Source organism: Manis pentadactyla, chromosome 19 (assembly GCF_030020395.1).
Source record: "Manis pentadactyla isolate mManPen7 chromosome 19, mManPen7.hap1, whole genome shotgun sequence".
Classification (NCBI taxonomy): domain Eukaryota; kingdom Metazoa; phylum Chordata; class Mammalia; order Pholidota; family Manidae; genus Manis; species Manis pentadactyla.
Window position 1 is genome coordinate 10603766 of NC_080037.1, and position 25458 is coordinate 10629223.

The following is a 25458-nucleotide window of genomic DNA, read 5'->3' on the forward strand; positions in this document are numbered from 1 at the left end:
TACTTTTCTTAGTATGCTGTTTTCTTCAGAGCAGTACGCTGACATTTGTGTTGTAGGACACATGGAGTAACAACACTGAATTTAGGCGCTTTGGTCCTAGGCTTCTAACCATCTTTTGTTTAGGGGGCTTTCTCACAACATACTGTCCCTCTCCTTGAATATGGACTGAACTTAGTGACCTAATTCCAAAGAACAGGGTGTGGAAAGGGAAAAATAATTAACTTTACAGTGAAGAGGCCTAGCAGACAGCACCTTAACCAGGAACACATTTAACTTCACTAGTGATGAATCATGATGGTAACATGTAGCCTCAGATGCAATGTAATTAGAAGGAAAAATCATTCCTGTGGTATTCTTTCCAAAAACCTATAACCCCAGTCTAACCATAGGGGTGGGGTAAAAGGACATTATATAAAGTACCTGAATAGTACTCAAAGGTATCAAGGATGAGGAAACAACTAAATACAATGTGACATCCTAGATTGGACCCTGGTACGGGAAAAGGATGTAAGGGGAAAAATTTAATCAGTGTTAATTTCATGAATTTTAACAAATGTACCATAGTTATGTGAGATATTAATATTAGGAGTAGTTGGATAAAGGTTATATGAGAATTCTCACTCTATATTATGTTTGCAACTCCACTGTAAATTTTAATTATTCCAAAACAACCTGTTCAGTTTTTTAAAAATCAGATATTCCCACTTTATTAGTAGTACATAAAAATTTCTTTCACCAGACGGGGTATAGAATACAAAAGAATATTTCGTACAGCGTCCAAGATTATATTTCAAGTTCTCTCTTCATCCTTGCAGTACGAAGTTGCACACTGACTATGATTTGCATGTAGCAGATATTGAGATAGATATCTCGACTGAGGAAATTCCAGATTTTAGGAGAAGCACTATTAAATATGGATAGTCCCCATCCAAATCCTGTTGTCAAGGCAGACTCTTTTAGATTCCACAAAAGTTAGCCATCTCTCTGCTGTCTAGCCAAGACTATAATCTTTTTAGTCACATTGAAATACATCTTCTAGGACAGAAAACAATCAAATTGTGTTTTTTCATTATAATTTCTATCAGAAAGCTAGAAAAAGAACTAATTACATTGAAAGATAGTGGATAGAAACAATTAGGGGTAGAGCATAAGTAAATAAAAAGGAAAAAAAAATAAAAGCTGATTCTTTGAAAAAATAAATATGTGTAATTATTAAAAATTAGCCAAGAATTCAAAATAAAAAGAGAATGGCTATAAATGCCCAACTTCAGGTAATAAAATTGCTTATTTTTTTATCTTTTGGACATTAGAAGAAGAGAGGATAATAGTAACTTAAAATCAATAAACTAAAATTTTAGATAAATTTAAGTATATTCCTCCAAAAACACATAATTTCTGTCTTTCCTAAAACAATAGGGAAAAATTGAAAATATGAAGAAAGATAAAAGTATGAATAAAAACACTAATTAAAGATCTAGAAACTGATATTTAAAACTTTCTCATGAAGTTGATACTTGGGCATACTTTTTTTTCTCTATTTTTTTTGTTAAGGCATCATTGATATACACTCTTAGGAAGGTTTCACAAGAAAAACAATGTGGTTATTACATTCACCCTTATTATCTAGTCCCCCCCAATACCCCATTGCAGTCACTATCCATCAGTGTAATAAGATGCCACAGAGTGCCCATTTGTCTTCTCTGAGCTACACTGTCTTCTCTGTGACCCCACACACACACCATGTGCACCAATCATAATACCCCACAATCCCCTTCTCCTTCCCTCCCCACCCGCCCTTCTCCACCCCTCCCCTTTGGTAACCACTACTCCCCTCTTGGAGTCTATGAGTCTGCTGCTGTTTTGTTCCTTCAGTTTTGCTTTGTTGTTATACTCCACAAATGAGGGAAATCATTTGGTACTTGTCTTTCTCCACCTGGCTTATTTCATTGAGCATAATTCCCTCTAGCTCCATCCATGTTGTTGCAAATGGGAGGATTTGTTTCTTATGGCTGAATAGTATTCCGTTGTGTATATGTACCACATCTTCTTTATCCATTCATCTACTGATGGATACTTAAGTTGCTTCCATATCTTGGCTAGTGTAAATAGTTCTGTGATAAACATAGGGGTGCATATCTTTTTAAATCTGAGAAGTTTTCTTTGAGTAAATTCCTAGAAGTGGAATTCCTGGGTCAAATGGTATTTCTATTAGTTTTTTGATGAACCTCCATATTGCTTTCCACAATGGTTGAACTAGGGGCATACTTTTTTTTTAATTGAAATACAGTTGATATAAAATCTTATACTTGTTTCAAGAATACAACATAGTGGTTTATCAGTTACCCATATTATTAAATCCTCACCCTGACTGGTATAGTCTGTCAAAATAGGAAGATGTTATAGAATCACTGGCTATATTTCCCATGTTGTACTACCATCCTCATGACCACCTTACATTATGACTGGAATTTTTTGTGCCCCTTTATTCCCCTTACCCTCCCACCCAGCCACCCTAACCTCTCCCCAATGGTAACCGCCAGTCACTTCTCAGTGTCTGGGAGTCTACTGCTATTTTGCTATTCTTTTTGTTTTGTTCTTAGATTCCACAAATAAGTGAAAATATATGGTATTTGTCTTTCTCTGCCTGGCTTATTTCACTTAGCATAATACCCTCTAGGTCCATCAATGTTGTTGCAAATGGCAGGATTTCTTTCTTTTTTATGGCTGGATAATATTCCGTTGTGTTTGTGTACATCTTTATCCATTAGTCTACTGATGGACACTTTTGTTGCTTCCATATCTTGACTGTTGGAAACAGTTTGGTGTTTTGTTTTTTTAAAGCAGAATGCTAATTGTCAAGTGAAACCTATCTCAAACTGGTTCAAAAGAAAAAAAAGGTTCTTATTTATATTGAATAGATGTATCAGAAATGTTAGTTGGAATAAAATAGGAATATTTGATAAGTTGTGTTGATGTAAATTTGAGGAAAATAAATCAGGGGCACAGGCAAGAATGATAGTCCCTCCTACATAGTCTGGAGCAAGGCATTTAATCATTCCTTGTTTCATGGATGGGCAATCAAACTGACTTAGTGTCATTTGAGCAATTTCAGACTAAAAAAATTAATCTCATAAAACTTTAAAAAGAATAACGGGTCTAATCATTTTATAAATGATGTGCATGTGGTGGTTAACTTTTTTAAAAATGTGTGTACTGTCTTAACACTATTATATATGAGCAGTCTAAAATCAGCCGAATGCAAATGAATTTTTAGTGAAATTATACAGTGAAGCCAGGTTTTCTGGTTTCATACAATCCTGATGACTAATTCAGTAGACCTAGCGAGGATTTGTGACCTGAAATGTCAGGTATTCTATCCCTGTTTTTGAGCATTTTTAATCATGACTGGCTGCACATGCCAGAATCTGCAACCTGATTTAAAAATTGGGGAAAGCAGTAGCATGGAGTATTTTCCATTTACAATTTACAAATTACAGAATTTATTATTACGGAATTATTGTAGGTACTGGTATCTGTTCTGCCCCCAAGAATAAATTCAGGCTAACTCTTCTTTTTGTTTGAAAAAAAACATATTAAATGTAAATGTAATAATGTAAATGTATAATGATTGAAGCAAAGTATGCTGAGTTTTATTTTCTTTTTAACTAAATATAAACATTGATCAGAATTTTCCAATTTCTGACAATTTCTCTAGCATTGTATAATAGATACACCCATAAGGGAAGTGTGAACATGTGGAGATGGAATCAGAAAATTGATTGAGGTGGTTAGTGCAATTAGGGAATTTCCAGAGGAATTCCATTCCAGTGAATGATCTGATTTGGGCATTATGAGAAATCACCTAATAAGAACGAGAAAAACACAGACTTTCTAGCTTAAAGATCTCTAGCACAGGCTCTGAATCATTCACTCTCATAGTGCATTTAATTGGTGAGTCAGATGAAATGTATTGCTTTCAATAAATATATTTCCCACAATTGTAAACAGCTGTTTTGTTTTTTTTTTCATGGAACCAGCTAACCAGCTTTTATGTCCGCATTCAACTAATTCAAAAGAAGCTTCCACGGCTCCTATGAGCTGTGAACCAAAGCAGAGGATTCAGAAGTTGAATCTAGGAACAAAAAATCAGAGGTTTCCAAATAGTTTAGTATTTTATATTCATTTTCTTTTACTGTGGTATCCATTTTTATTATAACCAGTTTTGATTCAGTCATTGTTTAACAAACATTGCCAGTAGCCTTGACTTATAAATGATAAAAGAAAAGGAATTTCTTTCTTGAAATTAGACTTTTTTAACATGCTTTAGTTTTGGTAGGAAGGAACAGCGTAAATGTTAGAAGCTAGTTTTAAATATGTTATTTTAAAATAAATTATAAATATCAATTTTTATTCTATCAAAATAAATCATCGTCTATGAACTAACAATTACATGGTGTCCTTCAAAATCTAGATACTTAGTCTGTTGTTTCATAGCTTACCCCAAAAAAATCGTAGCATTAGAAACATCAGTCTACTCATTCAAACCATTCCATAGTTACTTGGGGCTTTGGTGTTGAGCTCCTCCTCTAGGGTCCCTGTACTGGATTCCAAACTGTGTGTGTGAGTGTATGTGTATGGGAGGGATCTGACAAATGTTCTGGTCATCTGAATGACCAAATATATATTTCTTATAACTTATTATATCACAGCTCCTGGTAGGGTGTGACCAAAATTCATACTATATTAGTTATGAAAGTTTTAATAGAGGATCTAGACTAAAGAAATACATGTTTTATCCAACCGGTTGTTGGTTTCATTCACTGTGTTCTTTTGCTAATTTACTTTTGGAAATTTCTTGTTTTTTAGCCTAGGATGTTCAGGGCATCAGTGTAGTACTTAGGTTAAATCTTTATCTCAGTGTTTTCTTGTGATGCCTTCCCACCCCTCCCCTGCAGACAGACACTGTTATCAGTGGGAATTTTCTCTATGCTGATATCTTTGCCCATTTGACTCAATCCCCACACCCAGGCATCTGTAAATGTAGTATTCCTTTTTATCTTAGATTTGTTTCAGTTCCTCCTGTGTAGACATCAGTCAAGGTCTCTTGTGAGAAATCAACTTCAGAATAGCTTCTTGATTTCCACCCATTTTTGTGTATAATATAAAGATTTCCAGATCCTTATCCCTTTGAAGTCCATTTACATTCATTTTTGTTTTCCTAACTTTCTGACATTCTTATCCATGATTTCATCTTAACGGTTTTGCTGTTAAAGTACCAATCTTTCCCCATTTTAGTGTAACTTGACACAGATGTTTCCCCCAAACCTGTTTATCTTTAAAGGGTTATCAAATAATGACCAAGTAAAATCCAGAAATAAAACTATTTCCATGGCTCCCTCACATTTCCAAGTTTGTTTTTAATTCTTAATTTCTTCTTTAGTATCCCAATTTATGATACTATGTTTTTTCAGCTTCTCTCCTTCGTAGTAATATGCCTTTTTTATGTGAAGTTCTCCGTTTTTCCTGCCAAAGAAAAAGATTTACTTATAGTAATCAACTTATATTTGTGCTAAAGTCCAATTTTAAGTACTTCTTTTGTGATTTATCTGTAAATTCTATTTCATCCATTAATGTGTGTAGAATTAATTTCTAAACATATTTCTGAAGTTTCTTCTGAGTAATGAGACACTCCATAGTGTTTCTACTGAGTAGTTTTGTGCATTGAGGAATTCCCATTTATATTCTCTGGGTACTTTTGAGGTACTTAATTATTCAACTTTATACTATATTGAAATGAGAAACGATGGGAACTCTTAGATGTCTAAAATTATATGTATTCTTTGAGGAAATACCAGATTTTCTTGAACTACATACAAACCTTGTCCTATGAGGAGGGGAGAGTCTTCACATTATCCCTCCAGGCAGATCTAAAATGACAGCTGATGGGCCATGAACAAACATTCGTCACATGATGGAGAGAGCAACAAAGCAATAACTCCCCTAAGTAATCAACCATGATTTAGAAGAACTAAAGAGCCAAGCAGGGGAAGCAGAAAATTACTTTCTCTCCTAGTACAGAGCTAAACAGAAAGCCAGATGCCTTCTGGTTCTGACTCATCAATTGTGTGCATCTGGTTTTTTTGATGTAATCCAGAGCATAATCCTAACCCTGGAGAAACTATGATGATGAGTCAGTGAATTACACGATTCACTTCAAAGGAGCTTTTTCCAACCTTGCAGTTACTTAACCAGTCTTGGAGGTACCTTTTGTACTAGTACTTCTTAATTGGAGGCACTTACTTTACCAGTACTACTTTGTGTTAAGATAAGTATTTGATATTCTAGGTTAGTTCCAATTCCTAACTGGGCGTAAGTCCCTGCCCTTCTTTAATTTTTATTTCAGTAGTCAATGGTTGCCTATGCATGTTAGTGACATTAAGTATTTAGGGTCTAAAAATTCTAAGATAGACCTAAGGAACCAGTTTATGTATAACGTAGTATTTATAAAAACCCTTTGAATTTTTTACATTGTCTCACTTCGGAACTCAGGACTACCTTGTGAGTTCAGTGCTTTTATTTAATCAACATTCAAATATGTTTACTTGCCTAGATCTTAACAGCAGAGTCAAGAATCAAACTCAGGATGCCTTGCTCCATAGTCCTTGTACTTAACACTATATTACGCTCAACTCTGCATTGCATCCTGTTTTAGGTTTTGAAACATAGATAAATTGACCTCTTTTGAAATGGACATGCTAGTTCTCTCTGTGCATTATCTTGCTTTTCCTTAGCCACCCAACTGCATAACAGCATTTATAAAATCATATATTTCTGGCAGAATTTGAGGTAATGTTTGCAAATTTCATATGATTTCTGCTTTAGGCCAGTTTTAACATGCTTTTGAACATCTTAAAGTTTGCTATTTCTTGCATATAAGTTTCTATCATCATTTTTCAGTCTTAAACTTGTTTACGTTACATCATTAGGTAGTGTTTCTTTTCTTTTTCAGGTATCCTCATCCTCTTACTGCTTCCTGTAGGCAATGTTTATAAATGAAATAGGGGTCTAGATCTGATGATAATTACCAAGTCCTAGAGATCTGTATCTCCAATTTTATTCCTATTAAATATGGAATATTGTTAAGAACAGCTCTGCCCTGTGTAAACGGGGAATTCAAACAGACTTTTAAAAATAAAAAATGAGAACCTTATTAAATGAAGTTTTATTCCAATCTCCTATTAAGTCCTAAGAATAGGCTGCTGGCCTCCAGTACTTTCAGGAAATGAAAAATGGCTCAGAAGCTAAGTGAGCTAAGCCATCTCTTTCTCAATTGTTTCAGTTTCTCAGGAATTGCTGTTCAGTGCTGCCAATAACGATCTCCGGGGATCTGACCCCCATTCCACCTCCCACTGCCTCCTCTGCAGCTCCAGATGCCACCAAAAGAAGGAGCTCTGAAGAAAGTGCCTGTACCCTCTTTTATCCTGAGGTGGGTGAGGCCAGGCAGGGTGATTCTCAGGATATCCTGATGATCAAAGGTATAGTTGAAGCCTTCATCAAGAACTTTCTTGAAGATGACCAAGACATTTGGGAAACGTTACCAAATAGTCTAGAAACTGAAGGTGGAACTCAAGAATGGGTGGCACAGGTACCAACAGAAATGTAATATGTAATGACATATAAGACCCTAATTAAGCTCCTTGAGGGCAGAGACTATTATACTGCTTTTATATCTCTCCCCCCCACCTCCACAATGTCTAGCATAGTACCAAGCATATAAACTGTACCCAATAAAACATTAGTTTATGATTAAGAGAGAAGACTTTATAAAAAGTGCTCTCCAACCCCTTCTTTCCTAGTACTTAATTTAAGATCAGTTCCCATTCATCAGTAGAGAGTTCAGTGATATCTCAAGCTTCTTGGTCACTGTTGTCTTCTGTCTTGGCTGTGTATCTGAGTAGGCAATATTTATCTGTTCAGTATATGGATTGAACTTAAGTTATGTCTGCACTGATGCCTGGGCTTTTACTTCTTAGATATTTTATTATGGTATTTAGCTCTTTAATGGAAATCCTATCTTACCTAAACCACACTCTAGGGGGATTTATTGTACTGTTGGTTTTTTAAATCCCTTTATATCTCTTTTTAAAATTCAACAATAAACAGTCTTGCTTCCTGATTAGATCTTACATTAGTCATCACTGGTTTCAGAAGTAGGATATACTATCATATCAATTTCCCAAAAATCTTAACTTTTTCCTCTTGAACGGCAACAGTCTTATATCTCACCCTGAGCAATGCTAAAAGATCCTGCTTAATATAGTATTTACAGTGATGTGATTTAAGATACTATGTAAGTAAAACAAAGCTTGGGTTTACTATTTCTCTTAGAGAAAGGGAAATGCTAGAAACTTAGCTCCATTTAGTTCTTCCACCCGCATTGTCCTTCAGTGAATTAGTCACTTTTTCATTAAGTTGTTAACTCTCACTTAGAGGCAGATCTTTAAAATCTCATCTTCAAGTATTTGATTTCTTGTACCTTTTGTGCCTCCAGCTATATGTAAGGCTTTATATTTGTAATTTTTTCAAGTTAAAAGTTGAAGTTTCAGAGCGCTGCTAGTTTTTTGACAAACATGAGAGGGATATTCATTATGTATTCTCAACAGCTGGCTATTTTGGTTATTAAGAATCTTATCTTTTATTTTATTCAGGAAAATAATCTTTCCTAACCAACATACTTTTCTCTTAAGTAAGAGATGTGTTAAAATATGCTGCATTGATTTGGAATTTTAGTATGAGACTTTGAAAGGAAAATGAGTTTATCTTCATGAACATTTATGTGTAACCAAAGAAGCTTAAATGTACAGCTTTAAAGGAGGTTTATTCTGTTCCATTCCAAACTAATTACCAGTTCTTCCAGAATATGCTATAGAGGAAAAACATAGACTATGAAATGATCTCCATGGATTAGAAGACTGAGGGTTTAAGGTCCTGCTGTAATTTTCATCTCTGCTTCAATTAAATGCTCAGATTGGACCTGCTTTTCTCAAATCAGTCATTCCTAATTAATTGCATGTAAGTTTCGTTTGTTAGTTTATATGATGAATTTGGGTTCTTTTTCTTTCCTTCTTTAAAATTTATTTTTTATTTTTTAAATTGAAGTATATACAATAAAATGCACAAATCTTAGTGTACAGCTCAACGCATTTTGACATGTGTATGCATTCCTGTAACCATCATCCAGATAAATGAATTTGAGTCAGTAATCAAGAACAGATTTGATTAGAGTATTGGTCATAATTTTTATCAATAAACATGTTGATAATATATTTCATAGAGGTAATACATGAAAACAAATCATATATTCTGTTCATTCTTCCATTAAAACTGGTTTTCCCTCTGTTAATGTAACGAGAGAAATTGTGTGTTTGAGACGTGAAATTCTGTCGGCAACATCTAGTGTGGTTTGTCCTTTGCTTACTATCAGCTTAAAAGTCATATTATTACAGGGAATGGCAGAGGCAACAACTAGAATATTACAATTCTAACACAAAATGGCTTGACATTATTTTTAGACCTGACTTTTCCTATGATTCCTATCTTTTCCTGGTTCTCCAGGTTCCCAGCCAACCTTAGATAAGTCTTCCCAGCGACCATCAGAGAGCACAAACTGTAGTCCTACCCGGAAGAGGACTTCATCTGAGAGTGCTTCTTCAACAGGCAAGTGCTATTTTTTTTTACCAGACTTTGAAGGTAATTTCCCATTTGTTACTTGTAATCAGACTTAGGATATAATAATGTAGGCCTAAGTAAATTTACAGTATAAATTATAATTCATTTGACTTACAGTGTAATATTGTAGAAAAAACAAAAGTGCTTCTAGGATGTGAGAATTAGAAATAATGTGCACTGAAACAATATAATAGTCTTCCCATTTTACTCCACTTTATGTCTAGTTAGGTGTACACCAGATACAGTGATTTTGATATAATCCAGAGGGAATAATTCAAAATAAATACAAGAGTAAGCAGACACAAAAACAGATTTTAAAAGTTTAGTTTGAGGTAAAGAGGTATGTAGTGTAATAGAGGAGTGTGAACTGGAGGTAGATATATATATATATATATAAAATTACTTAGTAAAGTAATAATTTCCAAAATGGTATTCACATATTTCTGAGATAATCCAAAACAATTTATGAGGTTGTAAGAGGAATGTCTGTCTGTCAATATAGATTTCTAATCTCAAGTAAAAATTTATAATGTTTATATATTTTAAATATAATCTCAATACAGTATAACATATTTATATAATTTATATGTAGATTAAGGTTATGCTCTCAATTTTCTTTTTTTGATAGTATCTGATAGTATTCTAGAAAACATAAAAGATGAGATATATATCTATCTACTACCTTTACTGAGGTTTGGAGATAAGGAATAATTTTTTTTTGGTATATCATTAATATACAATCACATGAGCAACACTGTAGTTACTAGATTCCCCCCATTATCAAATCCCCACCACATACCCATTACAGTCACTGTCCATCAACATAGTAAGATGCTATAGAGTCACTACTTGTCTTCTCTGTGCTATACTGCCTTCCCCGTGTCCCCCACCCCATGTTATGTGTGCTAATCGTAATGCCCCTTATTCCCCTTATCCCTCCCGTCCCACCCAGCCTCCCCAGTCCCTTTCCCTTTGGTAACTGTTAGTCCATTCTTGGGTTCTATGAGTCTGCTGCTGTTTTGTTCCTTCAGTTTTTGCTTTGTTCTTATGCTCCACAGATGAGTGAAATCATTTGGTCCTTGTCTTTCTCCGCCTGGCTTATTTCACTGAGCATAATACCTTCTAGCTCCATCCATGTTGTTGCATAAGAAATAATTTTTAATTTATCAGTGTTATCAGGAGAGATGAGTCGTAGATTCATCCCAGGCAGTGGGAATAATACATGTAAAGGGGAGAGTGGTGAGTTCAAGAAGCTAAATAAAAGAGCCAATGTAGTTAGGGTAAAAACAGTGACTGTATATGAGGCTGGAAAGGCAGGAAAGGATCAGTAAGGTAGAGCCTTATTAGTAACACATAGAAGACACTGAAAGTTTTAAGAAGGAAATGACATATCATTTCTTAGCTTTCTATCCATGTGTTTTTCTTGATTAGGAAATCACTTGTGACTATTGTCAGAAAATACAATTTTGTCATCAGTACAAGACCTCCCTGTTAAACTGTATCAATATGTTATGTGTTGAATTTATTTGATGATTATCTTCAGCATCTTTGAATGAAGTTTATTATTATTATCATTGTGGAATTCAAATGGCAGTGATGATAGTTCTGTCTCTCACAGTTCTTTGTTTGTATACTACTTCAGGGAGACACTAATTTTGATGGTGTCAGCTTAGACCAGGGTTCAGCAAGCTGTGTGGTCCAATGCTTTTTTTTGTGCAGCCCTCCCTCAAATTTAGAAGTGTCTTTACATTTTTAAGGGGTTGTTTTAAAAAAATGGAAAGAAAAAAACTATTTGTGAGACATCACATGTGTCCTTGAAAGCCTGCAATATTTACCACCTAGCCTTTTATAGAAAAAGGTTGCCAACCCTTGAAGAAAGAAAAAAAAGATTTTGATGAGGCATGTCTATGAAGAAAATCATCAAAATATTTCACTTTAGCGAACAAGTAATACCTAAATCCATAAAGTTTCTCTTACCCTAAGACAAAACATTTTATTCATTCAAATAAATACTTACTGAGGGTGACTGTGAGTACTGAGCACTGGGGATATAAACATGAATAAGATAAAGTTCCTGCCCTCAAGGATTCAGACATACTCACCAGTAAAAAATATGTTAGACTCTTATTAACAGACCAGTACACAAAATGTTATGACACACAGAGAAACTCAAGCACAGACCACTCGAGATGACTAAAGTCGACATTGCTGAAGGTTTGACACATAAACTGCTCTAATTTGAATTGGTAAGTGGGACAAAATAAAGGGTAAGAATGTATTTAACACAGTGACAACAAAATGTCCAAAGGCACAAAATTGTAAAACAGAATGGTGTTTTTGGAGAACAGCGTATCTTTGATATTACTAGTATACAAGGGGTGTTACTTGATTATGGTTGGAAATTAAGTTTAAAAGTAATAATGGACTATATCACATAATTTTTTTTCATTTGAAGGTGTTGAGACTTCATTATAGATGCAATTGGAAGCGAGTGAGAGATTTTGAACAGGGAAGATAAAAATTATTTGATATATCAATCAGAATAGGCTAGATTTTGCAGTGCTGAAAAAAATCCCTGAATTTCAGTGCCTTAAAACAACAAATGCTTATTTTTCATTCATGCTGTGTGAGCATCATGTATCTACTCCATGTTATCTTCCCTCTAGGACCTTGATCTGACAGAGCAGCCTCTATCTGGACTGTTGCTTAATATGTGGAAGTGGGTAAAGGGTCATAGTAAAGCACTGACTCTTAAATTTCTGTCCAGAAGTAATATGTGTACCTTCTCACATTTTAATGCCTGTTGAGTTCACATTTCAACTCAATTCAAAGTGAGTCACCTGGTTAAGTCTTTTGTCATGGAGTTGTGGGAAGTATAATCCTATCAAAGGAGGAACAGGAAATGTTTATGAATAAGAATATAGTCTACCACATACATGCTATACATTTCAGGGTGGAGAATGGAATGTAGCAGAAATGTGTAGAGACAGTACATAATGGCTTCAGGTTTAGATATATTAAATTTGAATGTCTGGTCTACTGAGGTTGAGTTGTTAGATAGCCATTTGGAAATAGTTTGTAGTTTGAGAGTCATTTATGGTAGAGATAGATATGTGGCAGTATGTATATAAACTTGAACCTAGGAGTGAATGAGGTTGCCCAGGGAGAAACTAAATTGAGAAGATGACAGGGGTAGAGATTTAAGAAACATTAGCATTTGAGAGTAAAGTAAAAGGAAAGATACCAGTGAATGACATCAAAATTTTTAATAGATTTTTTAGTAGAAAAATCAAGGAATACACATGTCAGAGAATCCTCTTAATGGCAGACGGCATAATGAGGTCAAGAAAGATTTGGACAAAAAGTGTGAAATTATTGCACAAATAATTTTTTAATAACCGGTTTGTAGACGTAGAGTTGGAGCAGTCTGGTAGCCTGAGGGGGAGAAGGGACTATTAGAATTAAGGTGGCAATGAATAAATTAGAGCTCTGTATTTCCAACAATGTGGTGGATTAGATGTGTAGAGGAAACTAACTTCTTGGCACCTAAAACTAAAAATACTAGATAAAATAAGTAAATAGTAAGCTAGAAAGTTTGATTCAACAAAAATAAGGAGTATTAGAGCTGCTTGATGTCTGCTTGATGCCTGGTAGTATAGAGCCTAGTTATTGGAACATATCCAGCTGCAAGAGACAAAGGACAAAGCCTCGAACTCTAGCAAGACAGAAGTCAACGTCAGATTTCCCTGCATAAAACTGGAACTCCCCCAAGTCACATTAAACAATGTAAGATCAAGTAGAAACAAACCTATCACAGAAAAAGATAGTTCCTTGTTTTAGTTTTGGCTTTGGGAGCATCAGGAAAAAGAGTTTGTGACCACAAGCTCATACTCACTTTCTATTTCTCATGAAGATTTATATTGCCTGTGAGAACCCCCCCAAAAATTAAAATTTATTGTAAACTGGTAGTGCCCCTATTGCCTTGTAGAACCAAATGCAAATTAATTCCCATCCATTATAAACCCAAGTTTTTTTAATCAGTAATTCCTTGATCTTGTTTGACCTAGCATTCTTATTTACACCAACAACACAGGAATAACAGCTTTTATTTTACAAGTGAAAGGCAAGTAACTAGAATTATGCTCTAAACTTTTAGGTATATTCAAAAGGATAAAAAAGAAAAAATATTTTTCTAGAGATTATCTTTTTAATAAATTGAGATATCTAAACAACTGTAGAAGCACAATTTTAGACAAGACATCTCATGGCCCATCTTTAATGTAACGCTCTGTTTTGAAATAAATCCAAAATAATCATACACTAATAGAGTATATGATTTTACTGATAGGTGCAGTCACTGTTAGGCATTCCAAAAGCCTGTGTAACAGAAGTGTTACGATATCTTTTCTGGAAGTGTTACATATTTTATTGGGTCTTTGGAGATTAACAATATGAGGATGAAATAAATGTATTTTTTTATTGAAGTATAGTTGATATACAGTCTTATACTGGTTTCAAGTACACAACACAGTGGTCTCATCATTTACCCATATTATTAAATCCTCACTACCAGTAGTGCAGTTACTACCTGTCAGCATAAAATGATGTTACAGAATCATTGTGTTCTCCATGCTGTACTACCGTCCCTGTGATCACCTTATGTTATAATTGAGAAATTTTGTGCCCTTTATCCCCCTCACCCTTCCTACTTCTCACCACAATCCCTCCTCAGGTAACCACCAGTCACTTCTCAGTGTCTGTGAGTCTACTGCTATTTTGCTCATTTTTGTTTTGTTTTTAGATTCCACAAATAAGTGAAATTATATGGTATTTTTTTTCTTTCTCTTGCCTTGCTTATTTCACTTAGCATAATACCCTCTAGGTCTGTCCATGTTGCAAATGGCAGGATTTCTTTCTTTTTTATGGCTGAATAGTAGTCCATTGTGTACATGTTCCACATCTTCTCTATCCCTTTCTCTATTGATGGACAATTAGGGTGCTTCTATAACTTGGTTATTGTAAATAATGTGGCAGTAAACATAGGGGTGCATGTATCTTTTTGAATCATGGATTTTCTTTGGGTAAATTCCTAGAAGTAGAGTTGCTTGGTCATATGGTATTACTATTTTTAGTGTTTTGAGGAACCTCCATACTATTTTCCACAATGGCTGCACCAGTTTACATTTCAACAACAGTGTAGGAGGTTCCCTTTTCTCCACATTCTCTCCAACACTTGTTACTTCTTGTCTTTTTGGTAGTGGCCTTTCTGACTTGTGTGAGGTGATATCTCATTGTGGTTTTGATTTGCATTTCCCTGATGATTTAGCAGTGTGAAGCATCTTTTCATGTGTCTGTTGGCCATCTATATTTCTTCTTTGGAGAAATGTCTCTTCAGGTCCTCTGCCCATTTTTAATCAGGTTATTTTATTTTTTTGGTGTTGAGGCATATGAGTTCTTTATGGTGTTAATTTAACCCCTCATGAGATAAATCATTTACTAATATATTCTCCCATACTGTAGGTTACCTTTTTGTTCAGCTGATGGTGTCCTTTGCTGTACAGAAGCTTTTTAGTTTGATGTAGTCCCCTTGTTCATTTTTTATTTTGCTTACCTTGCCCAATGAGAAGTGTCCAGAAAAAAACTGCTCATGCTTATGTTGAAGAGATTTTTGCCTGTTTTCTTCTAAGAGTTTTGTTGTTTCATGTCTTACATTTAGGTCTTTGACCCATTTCAAGTTCAAGTTTACTTTTGTGTATGGAGTTAGATAATAATCAAGTTTCATTCTCTTGCATGTAGCTGTCCAGTTTTCCCAACACCAGTTGTTGAAGAGACTATCTTTTTCCCACTGTATATCATGGCTCCTTTTTTGTATATTATTTGACCATATATGTGTGGGTTTATATCTGGGCTCTCTATTCTGTTCCATTGATCTGTGGATCTATTCTTGTGCCAGTAGCTTTGTAGTATAACTTGAAGTCAGGGGAGTGTTATACCCCCTGTTGTTCTTTCTCAGGATTGCCTTGGCTATTTGGGGTCTTTTGTGGTTCCATATGAGTTTTAGAATTGTTTGCTTTAAATGAATATTTAAGTGTTTTTTGTTAAAGTTTACTTCTTTGTCCTTTTTCTTGTATTTTTGGCCTTTAAGATACTTTCATTTTGTGTTTTTGCAGTGATTTTGCTTAACCCAGGCATTTTATAGTTAGAACACAAACCCCTGGTAACTTGTGATGTTCAGAAGACATTAAACCCTGTAATAGTAGTCCACAGAATAATTTCATCTTTCTTTACGTCATTTGTAAATATTGTTACACTGATTAACTCTGTAGTCATTTCATGATTGTATTATTAAGAACCTACTGTATTTAGGGAACTGTATTAGGCCCACAGAGTTATAAGAGATGGTTGCTAATATCAAAGAACTTATGTTATAGTCTGTTTATGTTATGAGCAACAGTAAAATATGTTAGTGATTGTACAGTAATATCCTATAAATACTTAAGTTCTAAAGTGATACAGTTAAAGTTCATCACAAAAGGCTTCCATGAGCTTGGATTGAGACTTAAGATATATCATAGATGAGGCATGGCTAGAGATGTTCCAAGTGGGAGAAGAGGAGAAGGCATATTTTGGTGAGAAAACCATGAATCTTTGAGTTAGATCTGGTTGAATTCAGTTTTAGCAGTACTGTGTAGTCTAGGTCAAGTTATATAAACTGCCCACACCACAGCTTTCTCATCTATAAATTGAGGCTACTTCTATTTACTTTTCAGAATTAGAGTAAATTTATATATTGATTAGTCCTTGAATAAATGGTAACTGCTATTGTTACTACTGCTACTATTAGCCCTCCTCCCATTATTGTTATGAGAGTATGGAGGGTATGAAGATGCAAAGTAGGTCCTACAGCAGGCAGATAAGGATACACTGGTAGAGAATTAAAGAAAGGAAGATTGCAAAGGCATTTAGGCCCATTCAGTAAGTAGCCTTGAAACTAATCTTTGCTGAGTACCAGGCCTTTCTTCCAGACACTGAACCTCCACAAAGTTAAAGAACAACCATGAAGTTGTAAGATGAAAAATTTCCAGAGTTTACATAGGGCACGGAGATATTTGAACTCTGATTACTAAGTGTAGAGTCCTTGGAGCTATGATGGAGACCCCTTAAGAGTTAAACCCTAGCAGAGCTAAACTGTCGTTGGAGTGAAGGCTGTACTATGTCCAACCTAGTAAAGATACAAACCAGCATTCAAAGGATCGAATTGTTTGACAAATAACTGACTCTTAAAACAAACTTCATTAAAAGAAATTTTTTTTATTTTAGTAAAATACACATAACATAAAAATGCCATCTTAACTGGTAATTAAGTGTACAGTTCAGTGTGTTAAATACCTTAATGTAGTTGCACAATCTCCAGAACTCTTTTCCTCTTGCAGAACCAAAACTGTATGTCCATTAAAGACCTTCCCATTCTCCCCTACCCCCAGCCTCTGGCAACCACCACTCTACTTTCTGTCACTGTGACTTTGACTGTTTTAGACACCTCATATAAATGGAATCATACAGCATTTGTCTTTTTGTGACTGGCTTACTTCACTTAGCATAATGTCCTGAAAGTTCATCCATGTGTGAGAATTTCCTTCCTTTTAAAGGCTGAATAATAATCCGTGCATGCTTATATCACATTTTGTTTATCATCCATCCATTGTTGGACACTTTAAGTTGCTTCCACCTTGTGGCTATTGGTGAATAATGTTGCTTTGAACGTGGGTGTACACATATCTCTGTAAGACCTTGCTTATAATACCTGTGTCCTCATTAGTTAAATTGCTAGATCATATGGTTATTCTGTTTTTAATTTTTTTTTTTGAGGAAGGTCCGTACTATTTTCTATAACAGCTGCACCGTTTTACATTCCCATTAACAGTGCACAAGGTTCCAGTTTCTCCAACTTCAATATTTTTAAAGGAAGACAACAAAATCTAAACACTTAACAATGTAACATTACAGTGTCCTGCAGCCATTCAAAAAGTAGGACAGACCAAGAAGAAAACATGACTCAGTAGAATAATAGTCAGTGGAAAATGCCACAGAAATATTGTGTGATGGAGTTAAGGTATTCCTTTTACTTTAAAGTATTTTAAAATAGCTATCTTTGACAAGTTAAAGGAAAACATGAAGGTAGTGAAGAGAGAAATGGAAAATATAAAAAATATCAAATGTGACTTCTTTAGATGTTACAATATCTGAAATGAAAATTTCACTGAATGGGATAACAACAGATTAGACAATACAGGAAAAAAATCATTGAACTTGAAAAAATACTGATAAAAATCTATCCAAAATGAAGTACAGAACAGGGAAGAGGGCTGATGTTTACCTGTGGTACAACACCAAGAAAGCTAACATGCCTAGGTTTGAAGTCTCAAAACACAGGTGTTAGGAATAAAAAGACATTTTTTTAAAAACCTCAGTTTTGTCACACTTAATGAAAGCTGTAAACCCATAGATCCTTGAAGTTCAGCAAATTCCAAGTAGGATAAACACATAGATAAACACATACACATACACAGAGACATACAGAAATCAGGGAACTTCATTATCAAATTTCTGAAACCAGCATTAAAAGAAAATCTTAAAATTAAGCAGCAAAAACAGACAAAAAGAACAGATCGTACACAGGGGAACATAGCAGTTAATTACAGCAGATGTATTGTCCGAAGTGTTTTAATACAGAAGGCAATGGAATGTTATCTTTAAAATGGTGAAAGGGGGGGAAAAAACCTGTGAACTTAAAATTCTATAACCAGTGAAATATCCTTCAAAAATGAAGTTGAAATAAACACTATCAGAAAAACAAGCTTACAGAATCTGTTACCTGCAGGCCTACAGTAGTGGAAATGTTCTTCAAACAGAAAGAAAATCACACTAGACAGAAATATGGATCTACCAAAAGAATGAAGAGTCCAGAATTTTTCAATAAGTACACATATAAAACACCCTTTTCCCATATTCTTTTGAAGTACATGTGGAATTATACCAAGAGACTGTTATATTTTGAGGCATAAAACATCTTAATGAACTTAAAAAGATTGAAATCATGTAGAACATATATAAGGAAACAATGGAATTAAATTAGAATTTGGTAATATTCCCCAAGTTGTGGAAATTTAACAGCTCACTTCTCAATAGCCCATAAATTGAAGAGGAATTCACAAGCAAAAATAGAAAATACTTTAAATTGAATAAAAATAAAAACATAAAAATTTATGAGATACAGCTAAGGCTGTGTTTTACATAAACAACAAAGATTTAATCAGTAGCCCAAGCTCTCACCTTTAGAAAAGCTAGAAAAAGTAAATTAAACCTAAATCAGAAGGAAGAAAATGATTAGTATAAGAGTAAAAATAAACAGAGAAATCAATGAAAACTTATACTGGTTAATTTAAATTTTTAGAAAGAAAAGATAACTCTAGGATTGCAATCTAGGTAACAAAAAGATTGCGAAAAAAGAAGTCAAATTAGCATTATCAGGAATGATGCAATTCCTACATATGTTAATATGTTAAAGGACAGTAAGGGAACATTATAAAAAATTTTATGCCAATAAATTTGATCAGAGGAATGCATTCTTTGAAAAATACCAACTGCTAAAACTCACTCAGGAATGAATAACCTAAATAGCCCTATGTCTATTTAAAAAATTGAACTTGTAGTTAAAAATGTTTCTACAATGAAAACTAAAAGCCCAAATAGCTTCAATCTTGATATCTACTAAATGTTTAAGGAAAAAATCAATACTAATTATACTTAAACTTCCAGAAAATAAGAGCACTTCCCAACTAATTTTGAGTCCAGTATTACCGATTCTGTAACCAAGCAATACAAGACCAGTATTGTTTCTGAGTATGAATGCGAAAGAAAGGTACAAAATATTATCAGATTGAATCCAGTAAGTCAAATACATAACATACATGACCTCATGAGTTCATTTCAGGAATGCAGATTCATTTAATATTAGAAAACCAATTGCAGTTAACTTTGAAAAGCGGTGTTGAATGGCACGGGTCCATTCATATGAAGGTTTTTTCATCAAATACATTGGAACATTTTTTAGAGATTTGTGACAATTTGAAAAAATATTTTCTTTAGCTTTATTAGAAAAATACAGTATGTAACACATAGAACACACAAAATACGTATTAGTAGCTGTGTTAACAGGTAGGGCTTCTGGTGAACAGCAGGCTGTTAAGTTTCTGGGGAGTCAAAAGTTACACGCAAATTTCAGCTGTACAGGGTCAATGCCCCAACCCCTGTGCTGTTCAGGGGTCAACTGTAATGGATTTTATAAAATGAACAGTAAATAAGAAGTCATAATTGAGAAATCATAATTGTCTAAATAGGTTGAGAAAATGTTTGACAAAATGTAACATTCATTCATGATTTTTTAAAAAACTGAATTCTTAGAAATAAAAGGCATTCAATATAGGAATGGAAAAAGGTGGGAAAAAGTCTTTATTAAGATGATGTACTCTACAGAAAAATTACTAAGGAATTTGTCTCAAAGAGTTACTGAACCTAACATGTAAATTTAAGAAAAAGATATAAGCTGAAAATAAAAGAAATGTATTAATGTATACTAGCAATGAGTAATTTTTAGTAATTAAAATGTAAACAAAATACCATTTAAAATTATATTAAAAGCCATAAATACTTAGGGATAAATTTAGCAAAATATGTACAGGATCTGTATGATTAAAAAGTATGAAGCATCTTTTTAGGAAAATTAAAGGAATGAATAAATGGAGATATTATTCCATAGTCACTGTCTGTTTGAAAGAGTCAGTACTGTTAAAATGTCAGTTCTCTTCACATCAATTTAATAGAATTTAATCAGCATTCCAGCTGGCCTTTTAATATAAAAGGACAAACATTATAAAATTTATATAGAAATATATAACATCTTAAAAAGTAAAAACAATTTTGTGCTTTTTAACAGAAGAATTAGACTCCCACTAACTGACAGGAAGACTTACTAAAAACTATAGTAATCAAGAAAACATACATTGTTAAATGGAACACTATATATGCACTCCCATATATATATTTTTTAATTTTACTTTGTTTTTTACAAATATGATTGTATTTCACTGGGGCAGTTATAGTCTTTTTCAATACATGATCTTGGAACTACTGGATGTCCTTACAGAAAAAAAGGTTCACTGACCTTATCTCATTCTATATACAGGATTAAACCTGAAAAAGAACATATATCTATATGTAATTTCTGTAACTATGAAATTGTTAGAAGTACACATGGAAGAAAATCTTCATAGCCTTGGAATAGTCAAAGATTTCTTTTTTTTTGTAGATAATTATTTTTTATTGAAGGGTAGTTGACACACAGTATTACATTACATTAGTTTCAGGTGTACAACATAGTGATTCAACATTTATATACATGACAATTCTAGGTACCAGCTATCACCATACCAAGCTGTTACAATATCTTGACTATATTCATTACATCCCGGTTACTTATTATTTTACCACTGGAAGTGTGTACTTTTTTTTGTTTGTTTGTTTCTGAGGGCATCTCTCATATTTATTGATCAAATGGTTGTTAACAACAATAAAATTCTGTATAGGGGAGTCAATGCTCAATGCACAATCATTAATCCACCCCAAGCCTAATTTTCGTCAGTCTCCAATCTTCTGAGGCATAACAAACAAGTTCTTACATGGAGAACAAATTCTTATATAGTGAATAAGTTCTTACATGGTGAACAGTACAAGGGTAGCCATCACAGATACCTTCGGTTTTTCTCATGCATTATGAACTATAAACAGTTCAAATATGAATACTCATTTGATTTTTATACTTGATTTATATGTGGATACCACATTTCTCTCTTTATTATTATTATTTTTAATAAAATGCTGAAGTGGTAGGTAGATACAAGATAAAGGTAGAAAACATAGTTTAGTGTTGTAAGGGAGCAAATGTAGATGATCAGGTGTGTGCCTGTAGACTATGTGTTAATCCAAGCTAGACAAGGGCAATAAAACATCCACGTATGCAGAAGATTTCTCTCAGAACGGGTGGGTGAGGTTCTAAGCCTCACCTCTGTTGATCCCCAATTTCTCACCTGATGACCCCCCTGCGACTGTGCCTGTCTTAGGTTGTTCCTCCCTTGAGGAATCTTACCCGTCTCTGGCTAACCAGTCATCTTCCGGGGTCATACAGGGAAATGTAAAGTTGGTAAGTGAGAGAGAAGCCTTATTGTTTGAAATGGTTAGCTTTTTATTTCTTTGCATATTTATGCCCTGTAGCTTCTATGCCCAGCATTTGTCTTGAGGTATCTTTACCACTTGGAAGAATTATGATACTCGGTAAATTTGATATGAGGCACGAATTCTATTTAAGGGTTGCAATTAGGAAGGAAGAAGAAAAGCTATAGAAGTAGCAGGCGGAAGAAAACATGGGAAGATTGATTATTTCTTTGACATATCTTCTTGTAGAGTAACTTCAGCATGTATAGGTTTTAAGCTACTAATTAAATTGTGCACACACATTAACATAATAGGAGTATAGTTACATAACCAAAGCATACCTGTAATTACCAACCATCTCCAGTGAAACCAAGAAAACCAGTTAGGCACCTTAGGCATTTGTGAAAACTTATCTATGATATGGTGGATATTGTCCAACTGAACTTGAACAGTCTGAGAGAAATCAGACAAATTAAAACAACCCATTCCTGGGGAATGTTCACATCCCTTATGTTCTTTTAACAGTAAATAGTCTGTAGTTGTAAGATTTTGGAGCGCTACAATTCACACTTCTCCTAATTCTTGGTTGAGTTCCAACAGTATAGATCCAGTCAAATTTGTTGTTTTACTGTATGCACAGGCCAGCTTAGATATCTCCTTCCTCATTCCCATGGCAAGTCCAGGAACTGGTGGGATGAGTGCATCTACAGCTGTAGCAGTGCGTGGATCTTTGTTGGGGTTTTTTGATGATCATCTTCTGGCATGAGTCTTCCAGAGAGTGCTGATGTTGGAAGTTCTTTTTCATATCGTATCTTAGTTCATTTTCGGGTTAGCCCAGTTAGGCTTTGATCCTCTGTATAAACACAAACAGACCCTTTGCCCACACTTTTATATGCCCTTTATACCCTTGTGTAGAACTCATTGGAGGTCTCCACACAGGAACTGCCTTTTTTTTTTGGTATCACTAATCTACACTTACATGACGAATATTATGTTTACTTGGCTCTCCCCTATACCAGGTCCCCCCTATAAACCCCTTTACAGTCACTGTCCATCAGCATAGCAAAATGTTGTAGAATCACTACTTGCCTTCTCTGTGTTGTACAGCCCTCCCTTTTCTCCTACCCCCCCATGCATGCTAATTTTAATTACCCCCTAATTCTCCCCTCCCTTATCCCTCTCTACCCACCCATCCTCCCCAGTCCCTTTCCCTTTGGTACCTGTTAGTCCATTCTTGAGTTCTGTGATTCTGCTGCTGTTTTGTTCCTTCAGTTTTTCCTTTGTTCTTATATTCCACAGATAAGTGAAATCATTTGGTATTTCTCTTTCTCCGCTTGGCTTGTTTCACTGAGCATAATACCCTCCAGCTCCATTCATGTTGCTGCAAATGGTTGGATTTGCCCTTTTCTTATGGCTGAGTAGTATTCCATTGTGTATATGTACCACATCTTCTTTATCCATTCATCTATCGATGGACATTTAGGTTGCTTCCAATTCTTGGCTATTGTAAATAGTGCTGCCATAAACATAGGGGTGCACTGATCTTTCTCATACTTGATTGCTGCATTCTTAGGGTAAATTCCTAGGAGTGCAATTCCTGGGTCAAATGGTAGGTCTGTTTTGAGCATTTTGATGTACCTCCATACTGCTTTCCACAATGGTTGAACTAACTTACATTCCCACCAGCAGTGTAGGAGGGTTCCCCTTTCTCCACAGCCTCGCCAACATTTGTTGTTGTTTGTCTTTTGGATGGCAGCCATCCTTACTGGTGTGAGGTGATACCTCATTGTAGTTTTAATTTGCATTTCTCTGATAATTAGCGATGTGGAGCATCTTTTCATGTGTCTGTTGGCCATCTGTATTTCTTTTTTGGAGAACTGTCTGTTCAGTTCCTCTGCCCATTTTTTAATTGGGTTATTTGTTTTTTGTTTGTTGAGGCGTGTGAGCTCTTTATATATTCTGGACGTCAAGCCTTTATCGGATGTGTCATTTTCAAATATATTCTCCTATACTGTAGGGTTCCTTTTTGTTCTATTGATGGTGTCTTTTGCTGTACAGAAGCTTTTCAGCTTAATATAGTCCCACTTATTCATTTTTGCTGTTGTTTTCCTTGCCCGGGGAGATATGTTCAAGAAGAGGTCACTCATGTTTATGTCTAAGAGGTTTTTGCCTATGTTTTCTTCCAAGAGTTTAATGGTTTCATGACTTACATTCAGGTCTTTGATCCATTTTGAGTTTACTTTTGTATATGGGGTTAGACAATGGCCCAGTTTCATTCTCCTACATGTAGCTGTCCAGTTTTGCCAGCACCATCTGTTGAAGAGACTGTCATTTCGCCATTGTATGTCCATGGCTCCTTTATCAAATATTAGTTGACCATATATGTCTGGGTTAATGTCTGGATTCTCTAGTCTGTTCCATTGGTCTGTGGCTCTGCTCTTGTGCCAGTACCAAATTGTCTTGATTACTATGGCTTTATAGTAGAGCTTGAAGTTGGGGAGTGAGATTCCTCCTACTTTATTCTTCTTTCTCAGGATTGCTTTGGCTATTCAGGGTCTTTGGTGTTTCCATATGAATTTTTGAATTATTTGTTCCAGTTCGTTGAAGAATGTTGCCGGTAGTTTCATAGGGATTGCATCAAATCTGTATATTGCTTTGGGCAGGATGGCCATTTTGACGATATTAATTCTTCCTAGCCATGAGCATGGGATGAGTTTCCATCTGTTAGTGTCCCTTTTAATTTCTCTTAAGAGTGACTTGTAGTTTTCAGAGTGTAAGTCTTTCACTTCTTTGGTTAGGTTTGTTCCTAGGTATTTTATTTTTTTTGATGCAATTGTGAATGGAGTTGTTTTCCTGATTTCTCTTTCTGTTGGTTCATTGTTAGTGTATATGAAAGCCACAGATTTCTTTGTGTTGATTTTGTATCCTGCAACTTTGCTGTATTCCGATATCAGTTCTAGTAGTTTTGGGGTGGAGTCTTTAGGGTTTTTTATGTACAGTATCATGTCATCTGCAAATAGTGACAGTTTAACTTCTTCTTTACCTATCTGGATTCCTTGTATTTCTTTGTTTTGTCTGATTGCCATGGCTAGGACCTCCAGTACTATGTTAAATAACAGTGGAGAGAGTGGGCATCCCTGTCTAGTTCCCGATCTCAGAGGAAATGCTTTCAGCTTCTCGCTGTTCAATATAATGTTGGCTGTGGGTTTATCACAGATGGCCTTTATTATGTTGAGGTACTTGCCCTCTATTCCCATTTTGCTGAGAGTTTTTATCATGAATTGGATGTTGAACTTTGTCAAATGCTTTTTCAGCATCTATGGAGATGATCATGTGGTTTTTGTCTTTCTTTTTGTTGATGTGGTGGATGATGTTGATGGACTTTCGAATGCTGTACCATCCTTGCATCCCTGGGATGAATCCCACTTGGTCATGGTGTATGATCCTTTTGATGTATTT

General features: G+C 34.8%; 1 protein-coding gene across 6 annotated transcripts in view; it reads left to right on the forward strand.

Annotated features, from left to right (window-relative positions):
- The window catches only part of ASH1L (ASH1 like histone lysine methyltransferase), a 223029-nt gene that overhangs the window by 91099 nt on the left and 106472 nt on the right, over window positions 1-25458 (forward strand). For all 6 annotated transcript variants that reach the window (XM_036922448.2, XM_036922447.2, XM_057495015.1 and 3 more), the window contains one exon: window positions 9616-9717. In XM_036922448.2, coding sequence (XP_036778343.2) covers window positions 9616-9717 — 102 coding nt within the window. The remainder of the gene's footprint in view (window positions 1-9615; window positions 9718-25458) is intronic.